The sequence below is a fragment of the Octopus bimaculoides genome, chromosome 7, assembly GCF_046866305.1.
Source record: "Octopus bimaculoides isolate indiv1 chromosome 7, ASM4686630v1, whole genome shotgun sequence".
Classification (NCBI taxonomy): Eukaryota; Metazoa; Mollusca; class Cephalopoda; order Octopoda; family Octopodidae; genus Octopus; species Octopus bimaculoides.
In genome coordinates, this window is record NC_142934.1 from 76,345,779 (window position 1) to 76,366,752 (window position 20,974).

General features: G+C 35.6%; 1 protein-coding gene across 4 annotated transcripts in view; it reads left to right on the plus strand.

Moving 5' to 3' along the window:
* Positions 1 to 266: 266 nt before the first annotated feature.
* Positions 267 to 20,974, plus strand: part of LOC106878152 (uncharacterized) — a 44,447-nt gene continuing 23,739 nt past the window's right edge. For 3 of the 4 annotated variants that reach the window (XR_016242668.1, XR_001410469.3, XM_014927286.3), the window contains exons 1-2: positions 279 to 2,836; positions 6,747 to 6,931. Coding sequence is in view for 2 of the 4 variants with exons in the window: in XM_014927286.3 (XP_014782772.1) it covers positions 885 to 2,836; positions 6,747 to 6,931 (2,137 nt within the window). In the remaining 2 variants the exon portion in view is untranslated. Of the gene's footprint in view, positions 2,837 to 6,746; positions 6,932 to 16,726; positions 16,815 to 20,974 lie in introns of all 4 variants that reach the window. The other variant, XM_014927288.3, reaches the window with a different exon arrangement.

Here is a 20,974-nt window from a genome sequence, read left to right on the forward strand (position 1 = left end):
TGCAGTGGGACTGAACCTGGAACTATGCAGTTGGGAAGCAAGCTTCTTACCACACAGCCACACTTTCTGCATTTGAGTTCAAATCCCTCCTAGGACATTTATGCCTTTCATCCTTTCAGAGTTCATAAATCATGCATGAGTCCAAGGTGGTGGGTGAGTTGATGAAATGTCAAAGCACATACATTTCATGAATCCATCACTTTGGATTGACATGATTCATGAACTTTGAAAAGATGAAAAGCATAAATGTTCTAGGAGGGATTTGAACTCAAATGCAGAAAGCTTGACTATATATACCTTTACATACATGCGTGCGCACACGTGTAAAGGTGCGTAGGTATGCCCGTATGTATGTATATAAGTATGGATGGATATATTCGTGTGTATACATATAGATGATATTATTATACATAGGTATGTGTATGTTTAACCTTATTTCTGTATGTATATGACATGTGTAAATATGCATGTACGTATGCATGTGTGGGTGTGTGTATCCGTGTTTGTCATAGGCGGGAATATATAAAAATATATTTCTTATACATACAGATAATGAAAATGTAAGGATGTGATTGCTATATGGGGTTTGGTTGTAAAAATTCTCTAGGCCACTGCTGTCGCAAGTCAACCTGGCTAATAGTTCGTCAGGTAGATAGATAGTTATACAGGGTAGAGAAATAGGCTGACGAGTAGGTTTGCCGGCTGACAAACACAATACACCTGTGAAAATAAGGCTAACACTTGTTGATTATTGCCGTAGCGGCCATCCATAGCGAGAGTTGTTCTGTCAGTCAGCTCTAACGTCAGGTACGGCAGGTGAACAAAAACACCTAAAAAAAGAGAACGAAAAAAAAAACTTGATTAAATAAGTGAATACAAGAAAAATGGCGGACTCGGAGGAGTCGTTACAAGACAACGAGCTGTTTACACTGAAAAGTTTCCTGGACAATTTTGATCTTCCACAAACTGTACTTGTTGTGTCGCCAGGTAACTGCCAGACGACTCCTGCTGTCGAAGAAGGTCAGTGGCTGCGTTTGTATAAAACTGTTATCCCCAGAGTGTTGTTGACACCTTGTAAGGCAGACGATGACTGCGAGTGGGACACGCACTATGATCCGTCGGCCAAGACTCCGGTCACGGATCACGACACAATTGAAGTACCTATAGACTATCCAGCACGGTACGTTGTTCTTTCACCTCCACATGACGAACAGGAGCCGGACGCGATCTACGAGACGATAAATGATTTAATGAAGGTATCACCGCCATTATTTAAAGCGAACTGTTCGTCGTGCTTCTCGCAACAGAGTTTCATTGGAGAAATACAGAAAAATAATTTTGAGGCTGGAGATACATTCAAGTTTCTGAAAATCGTTCGCGATGGATATTTCGGGAAATATTTACAATGCCAACACCAAGACGGTCGTATTATGGAACTTCCATGGTCATGTAAGGGTGATTTTTCTTACGTCGTTGATTCGAATACCACTTACACTGTGGAACAACTTCTGGAAGCGAATCGCATGCCCAGGTATCTTTGGCAAGCTGATGAAATGGTTGATCACAGTGATTACCAAGACAGCATCATACGTGTGGGAGTTGATTCCCCCTCAAAAGTATTCACAGACGACCCATTTTTCAACGACGATTCGATCGACATGTCTGAATCACAATTCTCTAATCAACGGAATAGTTTTCGTTCTGCGAAATTATCTGGAAGGAATATTATTTATATGGACATTCCTGAGATGTTTGTCCAGGTTTATCACACTAGTGACCCTACTGATAGTGTTGACGCTGATCCCACACAGAATGGCGAATCAGACGTAAGGTGGCTCATTCCTCTTAGCTCTGACATGCTTGTTAAATGTATATCCGTTCCAGATTATGAACATCCCAAAAATTACAAAGCTCGTCGTACATTATGGGAAGTGGCATCGGAATATACTCGACCATTAATTTTCTTCCCAGTTCTAGCCCAAATTGTATCTTACCCCGACCTTCCTTCTGAATTCGTCGCTTATCTTAAACCAAAGTCACAAATAGTTCTTCGAAGAGTGGAACATATCGATAAAATTCTTGCGCGAACGGAAGACAGATTCTTCATAATTGGACCTAATCTTTATAAAAGTTTCTCTGCATTACCACGGAGATTTCGGAATGTCTCTGAATTAAGTATTTGCAAGGCTGGCTGTGAACTGCAGGTATTGGAAGATGTGGCCACTGACTTTCCGAAACCAATTAGTTTGAATAAAGGTGATATCATCCGAATTCCAAACTTCCAGACCGTTGTCTATAAATTCGGAGGTGGCGATTACAAAATGGAATGTAAAGTGTTAAGATGTGAGAAACTAAATTCTCGTGGAAAATACGAGAAACTGAAGATACCTGTGGATTTAGAAATTGATTTAATTGAAATGATTGCTAACGAAGATAGAGAAAGATGGTTCGTGTCCGAATTATTCTACCGTCGGCCAAAATTACCACTGGATGTAGAAGCCGGGGATTTCTACCCGACAGTAAATGCAAACACAGTGCTAACTTTAGAAAATTTTGTTCGAGACTCAGTTGTGGTTGTGTCTAACACTCAAGATAACCAAACAGAATCGGCATTTTCAAATCAAGTGTGTATTGAAATTCCTAGTCGATATAAAATGGTTCTAGATCTTAAACAGGATACTGTTATGCCAACTGATTTTACTTCTCCAATTGAACGGATAGCTTTGGATGCTGAAGAATTATTTGAGGAAACGTATTTTTATATGGAAACTTACCACCTCCGTTCTCAAAATACCGACTGTTTGGGAGAATCCATTCAACGCCAAATATCTATGAGGTATTGACATTGTTATTATTATTGTTATTCTAGATAAGTGGTTCTCAACTGGGGTCCACGTGGCCCTTGAGGGGCCATATAAGATTTTGTCGTTAAAATTTATGTGCAATTAATTTGTTATATACTTCTACAATACACTAAATATGTTATCAATTTTTTAAATACAATTCCTAATAATATTTAATTATAAAAATGTGTGATTTTTTTAAAGCATCAAATGTTTTTGAGGGTCAGTTCGAATGAAACAGGAATCAAATGGGTCCATAGGTAAAAAATGGTTGAGAAACACTGTTCTAGATTCAAATCCCATTAAATTTGTTAACTTTGTCTTTTAATCCTTATGAGATTATAATTATAATACTAATCAAGTACTATACCCATCTCCCAACTTATGTGGTCTTGTGTCAAGAAAGCATTACTAATGTTTGTTTATGCCATTTCGTGTGATATAAGTTTTGGGATCAACACACTTCCCCCTCTCAAAAAGTGGTGGCGGGAAAATGTATGGAAAAAAAAAAAAAGGAAATATTTAGATTGTTTTAATCACAAGGGCTAAGGCAATGCTGGAACATTATCTTGTATCAATGTTAAAAATCCTTCCTAATAATATTTTTAATAGTATTTTTGAGAGGTGCAAGATGCAAAGATGGATTAACTTGAGAAATAGTTCTTAAACTGTCAAATACCAGCCACCACCCCCGACAAAATAGTGATGAAATTCCACACCCTCACCCCACTCTTTATTGATGGAAAGACAAAATAGTTTGCATCCATGCAGTTCTTCCTTCACCATGGTCTCAAACAAACTGAAAAAGTGTAAAACCATCTTGATTTTATTAATCACGTCCTTTATGAGAAACACTGAAGGAGAGTGACTTTCACTTAAGAATGACTAAACTAAAGGGTTGTTCACATGTTAACTTGTATGCACCATAGCTACCTGACACCCACTACATCTACACAATTTTCCATACAGGTAACTGTCTTTTAGTTGTCTGCTCTTTTTTCTTTATTATCCATGTGTCGAGAACAATGCTATGTATTGTGTTATATCAATGGACAGTAACTCGTGAGACAGGAAGATACAGTGGAACCTCATAGGTGTTGATCTTGGGCAACTATATTAAAACATGCTAGGACCCTGGCTCCACAAGAACCATTATTAGCAGATATCAGAGACAAAACCACTATTGCTTAGCTACTGACAATAGCACTACCATACAAAGAGGACACAAGCATGGCTGGGTAGGTGGTGAAGGAACTTGCTTTGCAACCATGTGGTTTCAGGTTCAATCCTACTGTGTAGCATCATCAGTAAGTTTCTTCTACTATAGCCCCAGGCCGACCAATGCTTTGTGAATGAATTTGGTAGATGGAAACTGTGGAAATCCTTCAAATATATGTGTGTGACTTGTGTTTGTTCTCCACCATTGCTTGACAACTGGTGTTGGCTTATTTACAACAGCAGTTTGGTAAATATGACTGATAGAATAAGTAACAAGCTTAAAAATAAGTAGTGGTTATGGTTTAACTAAAACCCTTCAAGGCAGTGGCTGCCATCCAATGTGTGAAACAAGTAAAAAGAAAAGCCGTCTTTTACTATATTGCTGGACATCAATACATGCCTTGTTATGGAAATTGTGTTGCAGCTTATCAGGTTTGACTGAATGATTTGACTAAATGATTTGACTAAAATGATTTGACTAGTTGCACACAATGTCATACTGATGTTGATTATGCCTGAGGTTCACATTAACTCTTTTGATACCAAACTGCCTAAGGCTAGCCTTTAGTCGTGTGATACAAACCTTGCTTTTACAGTGATCAGAATCAAAATCTCCCATCAAAGTTTCATGCTGATTTATGTTCCAAACACCAACTTAATAATGACAAAGCTATTTTACTAAATTCTTCATTATTTTAAGAATTAATTGAAGCAAAGGCTGTATTATTCAAAAGCCTTTGAAGTTTGACACATTGATAGAGAAGTGATGAATTAGTTAAATCAATTAGAGCATAGGCTGCAAGGCTTCATGTTTAATAAAAAATACCTTATTTACTTAAGTTTTAACATCATCGCCTTTGAAATAGTCACCTTGCATAGCAATACAGAGGTTCCAGCATTCCTGTCATTTTGGAATCTGGTTTGGAAGTTGTTTTCTGTGAGTCAAGAGCCTTCTGTGATTTGCCCTGGGTCTTGACAACAGTGTTAAAACAGCAACCTTTGAGCTGCATTTTCATTTTGGGGAAGAGATAGAAGTTTGTAGGTGCTAAATCTGGTGAATAAGGTGGGTGCAGAAGCAATACCATGTTGTCTTTGGCAAGAAACTCACAAGTGAGGAGAAATCAGTGTTGGGGTGCATTGTCGTTGTGCAAAATCCAATTCTTTGCACTCCACAGATCTGGTTGCTTTTGCCAAATGTCCTCCATCAAACACTTCAAAATGTTACAGTAGAACTTCCAGTTGATGGTCTGGTCCTTGGAGACAAATTCTCTATACACAATACCATGTTTCTGGGGATGACACTCGTGGCAGGTCTTCCAGATTGCTCATCGTTTTCCTGGGATGTTCTTTCACTTTTGAAATGCCCATGTCACTTGAAAAAAAGATTTTGTATGACCCATTACCTCATCACCATAAGCTTGCCAAAGCATGTTCAATGTCTCTGTAGCAGACTTCCCAAGTTTAACACAAAATTTCATGTTGGCTCTTTCTGCCCATGACAAAATCACAAACTACATCATACACATGATCACATAAACACAAATTTCACAACTTGCGAAGTAAACAGGGATCTTACTCTGCACACTGCCTCATGAAGGTCACTGCTAGCTTTTGCTGTGCATGCAACCGTGTGCTGCCATCTGTTGGTGTGCTACAGAACTAACGTGGGAACTTTTTGATACCACTTCATACAGCTAGATTGCTAGAAAGAGAGGAAGATTACACATACATACAAGCATAACAAGATACACAAAACAGAGTTAGAGAGAGAGAGAGAGAGAGAGAGAGAGAGAGAAAACAAGTGAAACATTAGTACATCCGATGACAGCATTGAATCACCAACTCCAAATAGGTGGCACCAAAATGGTTGTGCTAAAAGACGGCTTGTTAGACATGGTTATCTTTGATAAAGAAAAACATCATGATAGTCATGTCCAAAATAGTTTTGATTATAATTTTGCTCAGTCAGAGCTAGCCTGGAGCTAAGCAACAACAGTAACTATCAACTTATAAAAAGTCTTTTATCTATTACCATATATATATATATATATACACACAATCAGTGTAAAAGACGACTTGGTGCATAGTTAGCAAGGTAGAATTTAGTCTGTCATCAACCATTATTCATATTTAACAATACAAAATTTAAGGTTTACATTTTACATCTGGAGTATACTCCCCACTGTCTCTCCTATTTTGATGGGTATTTTTTAAGACTACAAGGTGATCTTATACTCCAGCATGTATGTTATTTTCCATTGTTCTTTATTTAATCATTCTTGCCATACCTGTACTGCTTTGCAGTATTTGCTCTGATTCTATACTTTGCATGTTCCAAGGTCAATTTTACGTTTCATCCTTCTGGGGTTGGTAAAGTAAAAGTACTTATGAAGAATAGTTGATTAAATTAACTGGTCGATTTAATCAACTAATCTCTCACCCAAAATTCCTGGCTTTATGTCTAAATTAAAATTTATAATTATTACTGGTGGATAGGTATAATTAGTAAAGTGACAGATTAAACATTTTGTAGTATTAAGCTGTATACCTTTACATTGGACTTCAGATCCCACTGAAGTTGACTTTGCTTTTCAATTGAGTATATCCTTTCTCTCCCCAAATTTGATCCCTTTTGTTTCTGTTTGTAATCATTATTGTAATTGCTGTTGTTATTGTTGTCTACAGTACAAGATCTGTATGGAGACGAGATTTGAATATAGTACCACAGCTGTCCAACATGAGGAGATCTATATCAACATTCAGCGTCAATAAAGCAAGCAAATTGCGGAAAAGCTTTTCACGGATGCGCAAGAAAAAGCAATATCCATCACAGGGTCTTATAAGATCAGAGGTCAGGAGGGCTGAATCAGGTATGCTCCAAGATATTTAAAAAAAACACATTTTTATGTTATTATTTTCATTTAGAGTTCAAATCTCATTGAGGTCAATTTTGCATTTCTTCATTCCAGAGTCAATAAAATAAAATATAGTTAAGTAGTGAGGTTGAGTTAATTGACTATACTCTCTCACAAAATTTGCAATCTCAAACGCAGGCATGGCTGTGTGGTAAGTAGCTTGCTTACCAACCACATGGTTCCGGGTTCAATCCCACTGTGTGGCATCTTGGGCAAGTGTCTTCTACTATAGCCTCAGGTCTTGTGAGTGGATTTGGTAGATGGAAACTGAAAGAAGCCCGCATGTGTATGTGTGTTTGTGTGTCCATGTTTGTCCCCCACCATCACTTCACAATCGATGATGGTGTGTTTACGTCCCCGAAACTTAGTGATTCGACAAAAGAGAACAATAGAATAAGTACTAGGCTTACAAAGAATAAGTCCTGGAGTCGATTTGTTTGACTAAAGACGGTGCTCCAGCATGGCTACAGTCAGATGACTGAAACAAGTAATAGAATAAAAGAATATGGTTTAGAAATATTATTATTTAGGTTTTTGTGCAGTTGTTATTATATATAGGACTGATCTGACTATCAAACAAGGAAGGGAGTGTGGATGTCTTCTTGTGCCTGAGGGTATTGGCAAAGGGAGTTGTGTCATGAATGTAGTTTGAAAGGGTAGAGAACAAAGTTCTTACCCTCAAGCCAAGTACTACTTGAAGTTTGCAGAGGAAAGTAAAAGTTGAATGGATGGTGTGGTCTCTAGTAAATTTTCTGAAAAATGAGTGAGTGGTGAAATTGATGTGATTAAATGGGACAGCTCAGGCTGTGGCATGAACCAGGAAAAAGTTTTGCTTTTGAGATTTGAAATAATCTGGAGTTTTGTGTGGAGTACTCCAAATATAGTTGTCGGCCATTTCAAGGTTCTTTCTTGTTTTGTTGTTCTTTATGTTATTGATTTCACTCTATTACTTGATGTGAGTCCCCCACTGCTTTTGTATTTCATCCTTAAACTTCCTAAGCCCTTATAGCCAAAAAGTAAGAGGCGATGGCCTCTTGGAGCTAATCCACGACAGCATTTGTCCTATTTTGGGGACTGCCATGTTGGCTTGGTGATAACTATTAATTTCCAGTACCGCTACCATAGTCGCCTTTAGAGAGACTTAGAAATATTAATATCTCTATTTCTGAAAACCAGTGGATGTATTCCATTGAAATTAGATAAATAACCATCCTACAGATGGTCAGTAGTGACGCCTGCTGGGTTCGGCTGCTCTGCATTGACAAGGGGCAATACCCTGAAACTAGTCTAGTCTGCAGATGCCAAACCAGCAAGGAGAAGCTGCTGACCTCCCCTGTTCGAAGGTTATAAAGGACACAGGTTCATGTGTCACAAAGCTAGCTAGAGGCGATGGCCTCTTGGAGCTAATCCATGGCAGCATTCGTCCTATTTTTGGGACTGCCATGTTGGCTTGGCGATAACTAGTAAAAATTATTGTTATTAGCATAAAGGGCCATGGATTAGCTGATTCATAGCATGACAGACTAATGTCTTATAATATTTAGTTGTTTCCTTATATTCTTAGTCCAGATTTTGCTAGCATCAATAAAACTAAGTAGCAGGCAAGCACTTTAATTCACTATGACCTCTCCCAAAATTTGTAACTTTGTGCCTTTTTTAGAAATTATTAGTTTGGCAGATTTATTCCAGTATCATATAAATGCCTGGAAGTATTTAGAAGCATACTTTTACAATCTGACTTCAAATCCTGCCATGGTTAACCTTGCCTTCCATCCTTTCAGGGTTGATAGAATAAAGTGCCTGTCTGATATGGGGATTGATGGTATCAACCAACCACCTCGCTCAAAATTGCTGGCCTTGTACCTCAATCAGAAACCATTATTTTTATTACTGTTAAGGCAATGGGCTGGCAGAATCAGCCTTTCTGAGGACTTCATTTCTGAGTTCAAATTCTGCTGAGGTCAACTTTGCCTTTCATCCTATCAGGATCAATAAAGTACATTAAGTACTTGAGGTCGATATAATCAAATAGCCCTCTCTGCCAAAATTTTAGGCCTTGTGCCTATAGCAGAAAAGATAGTTATTATTATTATTAAGTGAGAGAGCAGTGCATGCCATCAAAGTGACACTGGAGTACAAATATACGAAGCCCAATATGCCCATCATGACTACCAGTCTGATAAGAGTACACCAGACACATGCATCACAACCATATGTGCAGTACCAGTGCCTGGTACTGCACCACGGCATTTATTATTATTATTTCTTTTTATCACAGGTTTTGTTGGAACTCCTGGAGTCTTGTATGTTTAGTGGGCTTTCTACCTGCAGCCTATGGTACCATGCTATTCCTTCTTTACAGCTATCTAATATTTTCCTCATTATTCTGACCATGCCAAGGAGGCAAACCTTTTGTAACAGTTCTACTGGGCACTCAATTCTAATTTTCTTTATATTCCTCTTGATCCCTTCTGATACTGTTCCCAAGGACCCAACAATAATTGGCAATATCTTCACCTTTTTCATTTACCATATCCGGGCTATTTCGTACTTAAGAGGATTGTCTCTATCTCTCTTTTCACCTTCCTTCTTGGATATTTGTGGGTCAAAGGGGCATGCAACATTAACTATACAGCACATGTGGTACATCTTATCAACCACCACTAGGTCTAGTTTATTATGCTATAGCACCTGATCTATTTGGATTGGGAAATCCCAGAGGATTTTGCTAGTCTCCAACTCCACCATTCTCTGCGGTTTGCTCATACCACGTCTTGCCTCTCTCTAGCCTCCACATTTTGCACCATGCATCATTAGGAGCCATCTCCTTTGGCTCCATGCATCGTTAGGAGCCATCTTCTTTGGCCCCATGCATCGTTAGGAGCCATCTCCTTTGGCTCCATGCATTGTTAGGAGCCATCTCCTTTAGCTCCTCCTTGGTCCACTTCTGGATCATACCGAACTGCTGTGACTGCGCGTGATTTTATTGCTGAAATTATGCTTCTGGTATTCATCTTTGAAGCCAATATTTTTCTCACTCACCGCAGGTACACTCTTTTTGTTCATGTTGTTGTGTTTAATTCCATCTACCTCTAGTATTTATGGCTGGATTAGGGTTGAATTGTCTTCATCATTTCACTACTGGCAACCATATGCCTTCTGTCCTGACAAGCTTTTCTCTACTCGTCACCATTATTATTATTATTAGTAGTAGTAGTAGTATTAGTATCCAAGGCAGTGAGTTAGCAGAAGCATTACTGTACCAGACAAAATGCTTAGTTGCATTTCTTCAGAATGCTTTGAAGCTTTACATTCTGAGTTCAAATTCTGCCAAAGTCAGTTTTGCCTTTCATCCTTTTGGACATATGAAACGAGTAATCAACTTAACCCCTCCCCCAAAATTGCTAGCCTTGTACCAAAATTTAAAACCAGTATTATGACCATTGATTTCAATAATTCATCAAGTGTTTTCTTTCTTATCTCAAAAAGAATTAGGTACATTTTAGAACACATTCTAAGAAATATTCAACGTTGACAAACACAATATGAGAATCCCTCAACAATATTTGCAGACCTTAGTATTGTTATTATATTGAGATTATTGCAATCTCTGAATGTTTTGACTGAAGTGCTTTGTGCATCATTCCAATTACATCAAATATAAATGGAAGCATGGACGTGTATCGTAACTGCTGCGATGTTATTAATTCAGTAATTAAGTCAGTGAAATTCCTTGGCTTTTCTGTTTATTTCAACCTCAAATCATAGTCATCTAGTATTGCTATATTGATTATTTATGTAGTGTTGACTTGACATATCTGGCTTATTATGTGTCATCTAGCAGTGTGTTTGCTGAATTTCCTTTGTATCTTTACGTTGTCATTTTTTTAAAACAGGTGAAGTTTCACATGAATATCACAGAGTTTTAAGAGGTTTCAGCTAGGAGGTCAGTTATATGTAGAACTTTAAAGTACACTTTGGTGGGCTTGTAGCTTAACATCCAGGAAGGCTAATTAATCTATGCCAGCTAACATTGTGGGTCACAGGACTGACGCCTTTGTCAAAATGCATGGGAATTTTGTTTGTGTCAGACTTGCCAGTGGAAAGCAACTGGAACAAGGTTATAAGCAAAGTAGACAGTTTTACCCAGAAACTGGCTAAGAGAAACTTATCCCTGAAAGGGCTATTCATCATCATCATCATCATCATCTTCATCATCATCATTTTAACATTCACTTTTCCCTGCCTGCATGAATTGGACAGAATCCACCGAGACAGATTTTCTATGATTGGATACCCTTCCTGTCACCAACCCTTACCTGTTTCCAAGCAAGGTAATATTTCCTCATGGCCAGATATGTTTTCAGGAAGATTAGAAATAAATGGTACTGCTTGTAAAATGGTGACACTTGTTTATAACTAGTACACAGTGTCAAAACAAAGAGACACAAATACACCCATGCATGCACATACACACACATATATCTACTATAATAATACTCTTGTGTTTTTCTCCATCACAACATATGAACAAGAAAGGAAGGGGTGATAGATGAATAAAGAAAGAAGGGGTGATGGCAAGCTGGTAGTGGGAGCATTTCGACTCTGTGAATATATGTGTGTGTGTGTATGTAAAAGGGAGGTATGTGAATATTTGTGTGTGTGTGTGTATGTAAAAGGGAGGTATGTGAATATTTGTGTGTGTGTGTGTTCATGCATGCAATGGAATTGGGATGGTGAACATTCAATTCCCAAAAAAAATATCAAACAGTGTTTCAACTTCATGTGAGTATATAATTGATTACTGATTATATGCTTAATATATACCTAGAAACAGGTAAGAGTTGATGACAAGAAGGACATCCAATTGTAAAAAATCTTCCCACTAAACTTTATACAAGCCATACCAGCATGGAAAGTGGATGTTGTTTGAGGGAGATCTTGCTGCTCTTTCTTGGTGTTTGTGTGAGTATTCATAGACTCTCTTTTTGGCTTTTTTCAAAAATGTTTTCTATCACTCATTTCTGAATTGATATACTACAGTGATTACGACCATTTTTTTTCTGTCCATGTCTCCCTTAAACCTACATTAGTCACCCAAAGGCAAAGATTATTGTAGAGTGAAGTTTTGTCAATCCTAGTACAAGTTTGTTGTTTGTTTTATTGATAATATTTCTGTCTGTTTCCTTTAACATACAATAGTAAGCACATGAGCCTATATAAAAGCTGATCTATTGCATTCACAGTGTTACTTGTGAATGCAAATAACAAGAAGGATTTTCCCACCTGAGTTATTAAATCTATAACAGCTGCAGGCTTGGCAGTATGGTTAAAAATTTTGTTTCTCAACCATATGTTTTTGGGTTTAATCTCACTGCATGACATATTGGCCAAGTGTCTTCGATAGCTCTGGGCTGGCTGGTTTTGTGAGTGGATTTGGTAGAAAGAATCTGAAAGAAGCTTGTTATATATATATATATATATATATATAGTTCAAAAACACAATAACAAAAAAACAAAAAAACAACAAAGTGAGGACGTGATATGGATAGTATTATTGGACGCTCAGGAAAGGAAAGAGAGAGTGTATGATGTTTCGGGCGTAGCCCTTCGTCGGAAAGATGGAAAGTTCGGAGAAATATATATATATATATATATATATATAATAAATTAGATAGAGAACTAATAATTGACAATCTAGCAATTTATTACATCATAATATGATACAATATACTATGAAATATAATATAATATAACATAACACAACATAACCAATTTAAAAAAATAAATAAAGCCAGCAATTTGTTTCGACTGATATACATTATTTGATTTATAAACAATTCGCATCTATGTATACAAGTCTCTTCAAAAAGACAGATGAAATTCCTTGTAAAAGGACTGCTTTCATTTGTTATATCATATATATATATATATATATATATATATATATATAATAATAATAATAATATTAGGGACAAAATCCTAAATTACAGGTAAAAACTCAATTAAAATCAATTTATAAAAAAATTAAATTAAATTGATCTTTATAGATAAAATATATATAAAATATATAGTTTTAGGGAAAATAACCAAGTTTCAAGAACTCATCGATGAAAATCCACTATCACATATAGAAAAATTAACAATTAAAAATTAAAAGCACAATAAATGAGTATAATATAAAGCAAAGTAAATATCATAAGATAAATATAATAAAATGATTACACATGTTTCATAACTAATTTTCAAATAGAAAGGAAATTTAAATCGATTAAAATCAATTGAAATTATCGAAAATTAAATTCTATTCAAAAATATAGCTAATCGTCAGATCTTAAGTAGAACAATAATTAGATATATATATCTCAACCAACAATAAGTACCAAATGAATTAATATGAAATACTTATTTTATAAAGATAGAAAAATTATTAAAAATATCAAAATAATAACCATTCAGTAATCCTCCCTTCCTCCATTATAATAACATGTATATTATATACAAAAAACAGCTTACATAAATTATTGTTTTAAATTATCTTTGTTTTAAATACAATTTGAACGAAGTTTAAGTTTAAAATAATAATGAAGATAAAATTAGTACATATTTAACCAGTGTAATAGTTAAAGCTATACTATTTAAAGCTTAAAACGTTTAATTATCATTAAAAATCAATTGAATAATAGAAAAATACAAGAATATTTATTTCTACAAACGTAAGAATAAAAATATGAATGAAAAAATTATGAATGAAAAAATTAGGAAAGAAAAAAATTATTAAGAATAAAAGATTAAACTTTATATATATATACAAAGTTTTAATAAAAAAAAAACTTTTAACGATATTATAAACAATAAAGACTAATTATTAATAAAATATTATCAATCAAAAATAATCGAAAATATAACAACACTATTCAAATCGAAGTTCTAATATTATGTAGAAATGAAACTATAACTTATAAATAATTTAGTGTTAAATAAGTTATCTGTTAAACATAATCTATAAAGAACCAAATGAATAATATAAAAAACAAGAATACATATTATTTTCAAATAGTAGAAAATCTTTAGCAAAGTAAAAACAGTACTTATCCATATTTCTCCGTAATTCAAACTGAAACTAAGACGTTATCTAATAGCTATAGCGTTTTAAGCAAGAGGTCGTGCGAAAATACTACGTTAAAATAATTGCTTTTAATTTTTAATTGTTAATTTTTCTATATGTGATAGTGGATTTTCATCGATGAGTTCTTGAAACTTGGTTATTTTCCCTAAAACTATATATATATTTATTTATGTATGTATGTATGCATGCATGCCCCTATCTTGACATCATGTGATGATTGTAAATGAACATCACCATCATAGAAGTGATATTGTTTGTTTCTATGAAGTCTTCTTTGAAAAACGTGTGTGGCCATGAGGAAATATTACCTTGTTTGGAAATAGTTGAGGATTGGTGACAGGAAGGACAACTGGCTATAGAAAATCCGCCTTAATAAATTCCATCTGACCCGTGCAAGCATGGAAAAGTAGATATTAGACAATGATGCTGATGATAAAAATATTTCACTAAAAAAATTATTGAGACATTGGATTGGCAGAATCAGTAATGTGGCTGACAGAATCCCATGCTATATTTAGTTCCAACTTTTTACATTTTGCTGCAGTTATCTTTTTCTTTTATTCTTATTTGAGTTGGTAAAACAAGGAACAATCAGGTCCTGGGGTTGATTTAATTGACTATACCCTTCTCTTCTCTTGACCTGAGATTTGTGACTTATGCTCATATGAGAAATCAATATTCCTTTATTTCATTGAACAACATCTGGAACCAAGAATTAAACTATTCAGATTTGTTCAAATATAATTACTGTCTTCACTTTCCATCCCTGCAGATAAAAAAAAAACACTATATATCTAGAATAGTAATGATTCATCAGACTATTAACCTCATTTTTATGTTGTGATTTATTCAACATTTTAACTATCATTGTGCATGATGAAAATAACATTTCAGTCCAGCAGTGTACAAACAGAACCCTCAAGCACATTTCAAGTGGGACACATACAATGTGTCAATAGAAACTTTGATACTTGAATCAGAATCTCTACAAGATACTAGAATTTATACATTTTTATTTATAATATAGTTTGGAGGAGGAAGTCTATGAACTTTACAGGCAGGCTTTTGCTGATTGGTGACAACCATGTGCTCAATGCTTGGACTGAACATTTCCAAGTTTGAATCAGTAGGGAAAACGTGGACAGGGTCAAACAAATTAGGGAACTTCTAAGCACTTGCTTGACCTATTAGAAAGAGCATCTCAGATCACACCCTACCATCTTAAAGAAGGAACTATATATATTGGATAATGTTGCTGTAGATAAACTTATCATAAAAGATGATACAATCACCACTGGAATACCTTTGTTCATGCAGGGCTGATCTGGGACCAAACCTAACAATGGGGGAAAGGAAGGAAGCAGGGTTCTGGTCTGAATACTTGCAATAGAGTGAACTCCATTAAAAGTATGGAAGACCTAAGCTGGTATCATGCTCCTGTAGTCTAGAACAATTGATCCTGAAAATATTTGCTCAACTGTTAAATATTTGTTCACAGTGACTCTAACACTATGTGATACAGTTATTGTCTGTTAAATAGCTATTATTTGCAACAAGTCCCTGAAGCAATAATTCATAAATACCTTCACCTCTGAACTGACTCTGACTACTAAGAACAATTAAATACTTCACTGTTTTACTGTCTCTTTCTCTCAATCTCTCTTTTTCTCACACCCATACTCGCGTGTGTACACTTCACACATTCTAAGCATCAACAAAAGGAGTTTGTCACTTTGTTAGAAAATTAGTGGAAATGCATTTTAATAATAACATACTTAGGTGTGAAGGCATGTGGCCTAATGGATTGGATTGGGGATTGGGTCCATAATTATAAGGTTGTGAGTTTGATTCTTGGACCAAGGGGTAGTTCATTCTTGTAGAAAATTGATGACTTTTAGAAGAATATTTATCAACATCAAATTGGATAAATTTGCATTTGGTTTTGTTTTCAATAGAGCCACCTGATGACTGCAGTATTATTCCACAGATTGAAATTTGTAGATCACTTCATATTAGTGTCTGCTCCTTCAAAGATTATTTTACAATACCAAAATTACTTTATAATTGCATGAAATCATATGAAGCTATAAAATCCTATGTTTGCATGAAATCTTATGGTTGTATAAATTATTATGATCTGCATGATGCTTCATGATTTGTATGAAATCTTATAACTGCATGAAATCCTATGATTTGTGTAACATTTCATGATTTGTATGAAATTTTATGGCTGCATGAAATTTTATGACTACATGGAAACTTTGCATGAATTTACATGATTTATATGAATTCTTATGATTGGGCAAATGTTATTAGTGGAAGATATTTTATGACTGTATAGAGTCAATATTACGTTTGCTTAGAATTACATGAAATCATATTGTCTGCATGAAGTTTTATGATGTATAAAGTCATATGACTTGTCTGGAATCTTACATTTGGTAAAAATCTTATGATTGAGAGAAATCTTAATACTGGGAGAAATCATGATTTAAGAAATTTTATGATTGTATGAATCTTATCATTATATGAAATTTTACTAACTTTCTTGTGTCTTCTTTATATCTTTAATCTTGTTACTGCTCAAGTATCTCATTTCTCTTTCCTTTCTCTCTTTCCAGTTCTATCTGTCAACAAAATGTCAACAAACTCTATAGGCATCTACTACTACACTTGCTGTCCTGTTGTTACAGTCTAACTTCTAACAAAGTATTACTTCGGTCATAGCCTAATGCCTTTTATTGCATTTTCCCCCTGTCTGCTTTGCATCCCAGTTCTATTCTCACTCCTCCAAATCCTTTCAACTTACCTTTTTAGCGCATATGAAAGCTCTTCTTTCCACAATCTCCTGTTGTTATATCTAAAATATGTTCCACTTCCAACACTTACTATATCCACAAACCCGAAGGCATCCCACACCTTTACTGTCAAACTCTGTGTGATTTTGAACTAGCACATGCTCCTATTTAAATTTTAAACCATGCCATCTAGATCTCTCTCTGCCTCTCTCATCCAGAACCATCTATTTGAAAATATAGAAATATATAACTCCATCCTTCATCCCTCTTTGCTCTTCTCAGCACTAACATTCACTTCATTTCCCTCCTTTCAATGTTTCTAAAGCTGAAAAAGAAAACTGTCATTGAAGAGTGTCTCTTAACAACACTGATTTTCTGCTCCTTAGTGAGCAACAACTATATCTTCCAAAGGCCAATGTCTCTGCGTGACCTGGCTCTCACAAAATGGACTTGACATTGAACCAAGACTGTTGCACTTGATATTGGTAAAGGTTTTTAAGGAAATGTGATATACAAACTTCTTGGTTGAATTCTTTTCCTATATGTCACACCTAGAACTCATACATGGATGATCCCAAATGTCCCCTGTGGTCATGTTGTAATTATACATTCTTTTTTCTTGAATCTCTCAATTTCTACTCCTTAAACTTTGGCATCTTCCAAAGTTCCACAGTTTACCTCAATATTTTTCTTGTCTCACATTCAGTTATTCCAACTAACCCCACTGCCCCCACCTTCTTTCTTTATTAAATACAACAGCAATGGGAGAAGATATGCCTGTCACCTTCTAAGGTTTTTGCTGACTGGTGAGATTGAGATACTTGATGTTCAAGTTGACTATAACCTAGAAAAGAAAATTAAGTGGGAGAAGCAGGAATTTCAAAGGGGATGCAGTTCTGAGGTAGAAGGGTTGGATGAAAAAGATCCAGAAGGTAAGACATTGTAAGGATGACCAAAAGAGGAATAACAGTGTGGATGGGTAGAGAGGGTATGCAGCTAGCTAGTTCAGGGGTGAGAGTAGAATCCATTGCAGTAGTGATAGAGGAGGCAGAGAGGGGTATTGTGCTTGTGAGTTAGTGATCAAATCTTTATCATTGAAGTCCTTCACCTTGTTTCTGATGCATGTCTGTCAATTTTATATTGTTCGACAACACCAGATTGTAAATGTTATTTATTTCAAAGTAGCAGAACCTTATAATTGTTCATTCCCCCATCATTTTCTATCTGTAACCTTCAACTTCATACCACTCGTTTTCACTAGGACTCGCCAAATGAAGAAGCCCCTACATAGCAACATTAACTGCTAAAAGTATCAGCTAAATTTCTTACAAATTATACTTTCTTGTCTTAAAGCAAAGGGAGGAATGAATATTGGATAATGTTGTCCTAAATATATTGTCTGGAAAAAAAAAATAGACTAGATGGTCATGACTGGAACATCTTTGATAATAGATTGGCTGGGTCAGGACTAATCTGCGGCAAACAATAATGTGAACCTAGAAATATTTGGGACCTTAATTTAAAGCATCTAAGTATAAAAAGGACTTGGGTTTCTCTTGAGCTCCAAACAGCTGTGAATACTCTACAAAGCCTAAATCATCATCATCGTCATATTTGCTTTTCCATGTTGGCATGGGTTAGACAGGTCTACTTCATCTTGTTCTTTCACCACTCGATACAGTCCCAGGTCATTTCATGAGAGCCAGCATCTTAAGATCAGCCTTCACCATATCTTCCAATATCTTTTGCATTCTTATTCTTCCATGTATTCATTCTCTATGGATCACTTAACTTCTCTGATCCAAACATCGTCCTTCATATGCATCATCAGCACAGCTTTGTTTCTAGCATGCTGTAGCTGATTTCTTTAATGCCTTTCTTTGTATCTCAACTCATCTGTGCTCAGTCTACCCAACACGTTTCACAGTATAATCTTGACTTTTCTCTCTACTATAGCTTTCTAGTACCATTGACATCACCCTAAACTACTTAATAAATATAAACTCAACCATTGATCAGTAAAACTCCCCTGACAAAGGATCTTTACTCCTCAGTCCTACTGTTGTAACTTTGATGTTGATGTTTTACCTCGAGTCTGTTCTGACGGAGCAGACCTATAGTCAAAAATGCCCCAGTCATCACCATCCTTTCTTCTCTTTACTTGTAGGATTACATTATCAAATCTATCCTTCATTGATAAATACAGTATTGCGTGATGATGTGAAGATTATTTAATCAAGTCTAGCAACTTTGTAGTGGCTCATGGTGCTGTTGTTGGTTTATTGTAAGGACTTCTTCTTCTACCTTTTAACCCTTTCCCTTCTTCTGATTCCTGCTTTTTTCCAGTTTTTCTCTTTATTCCTTCTCCATCTTATTACAGATTCGCTTTCTCTCATTTTCTTCATTCTTTCTTCATCACATGATTTATTCTAGTCAATTTGCACACACACACACACACACACACACACACACACACACACTTATCAGATCATCAAACACAATACCTTTTTGTATCTATTGTGACTTCTTGCAGTTCAAATCTTTCTCAAGGTGAATTTTCCTTTTCATCCTTTCAGGTTCAATAAATATAGTACCTGTCTAAAACAGATATAATTATTAGAGCCTTGGACAGGATGTTTTGGGGTATTCATTCCAGTTCTTTACATTCTGAGTTCAAATCCCACTGTGGTCTACCTGTGTATTAGATTTAATCCATCATTTGGTCTAAAACCAAGTACTGGAGTTTATTTAACTCTACTCCTTTAAAGCATTTCACTTTTCGCCAATTTTAGACTAGCAAGATTCAGCCTCTTACACCTACCCTACAATGTCATTATAAAAATAAACAATCACATAATCAAAATCTTAAAGCTACAAGATAATGCATAATTATTTCAAAACAATGTGAATGAATAAGCATTACATTTGACAAACTAATCTGAATGATAAAGGGTTAAGGCACTCAAGCCACCATACTGGAGTGGACCTTGTGGTTATTTTCAACCACATGGTTTGGGTCTAAGTTGCACTGTGTGGCTTCTTGAGCAAGTGTCTTCTGCTATAATACCAGTCCAATCAAAGCCTTGTAAGTGAATTCTGCAGACAGAAACTGAAAGTAGGTTATCAAATGTATGCATGTGTGTGTGTGTGTGTGTGTGTGTGCATACATATGTCTGCATATGTTTACGTTTCTATGTCTTGACATCATGCAATAGTTGTAAATGAGTGTAACCATCATAAAACTAGTGTCATTCATATCCAGTCTTCTGTGAAAACATGTCTGGCCATGTTTAATATTACCTTGGAAATAGGCGAAATTTGGTGACAAGAAGGGTATCCGACCATAGAAAATCTCAGCTTCAACAAACTCATCAGACCTATGCAAGCATGAAAAGGAGGATATAAAGACATTGGCGACGGTGATAGGGATAAAAGCAGTTTATATAGAATAAGAGACAAAATGACTTTACGTATTTAGATATGACCTATCTCTGTCAAGTTTGACTTTACTTTCCATTCATCCAAGGTCATTAAAATAAATACTAGTCATTAGTCATATATTAGAATCAACTAAATTGATTTGTGCACTTCCTTAAAATTTATGGCTTTATGCCTAAATTAAATATGTAAAAACTCCAGAACGATGCCAATTTTCCTTTCATCTTTCTGGGGTTGATTACATAAAAATGCCAGTCAAGAACTCAAGTCAATACAATTGATTATTTCCCTTTTGTCAAATTTTGACCTTGTGCTTCTGTTAGAAGTTATTACCTTCACCTTAGCGAAGGCACTTTTCAATCATGTTTGTTGGTTTGTTTGTCCGTGGACAAGATATCTCTAGAACCACTGGATGGAATTGCATGAAACTTTCAGGGATGTTTGGCCTCATGACTGGCACGAACTGATTAAATTTTGGGATCTAATCCTTGCTGGACAAGGATTCTGAATTATTTTTCCTTTTTTTTTTTTTTCTACTTAATCTTTGAGTGGTCATCATCATCATCGTTTAACGTCCGCTTTCCATGCTAGCATGGGTTGGACGGTTTGACTGAGGACTGGTGAAACCGGATG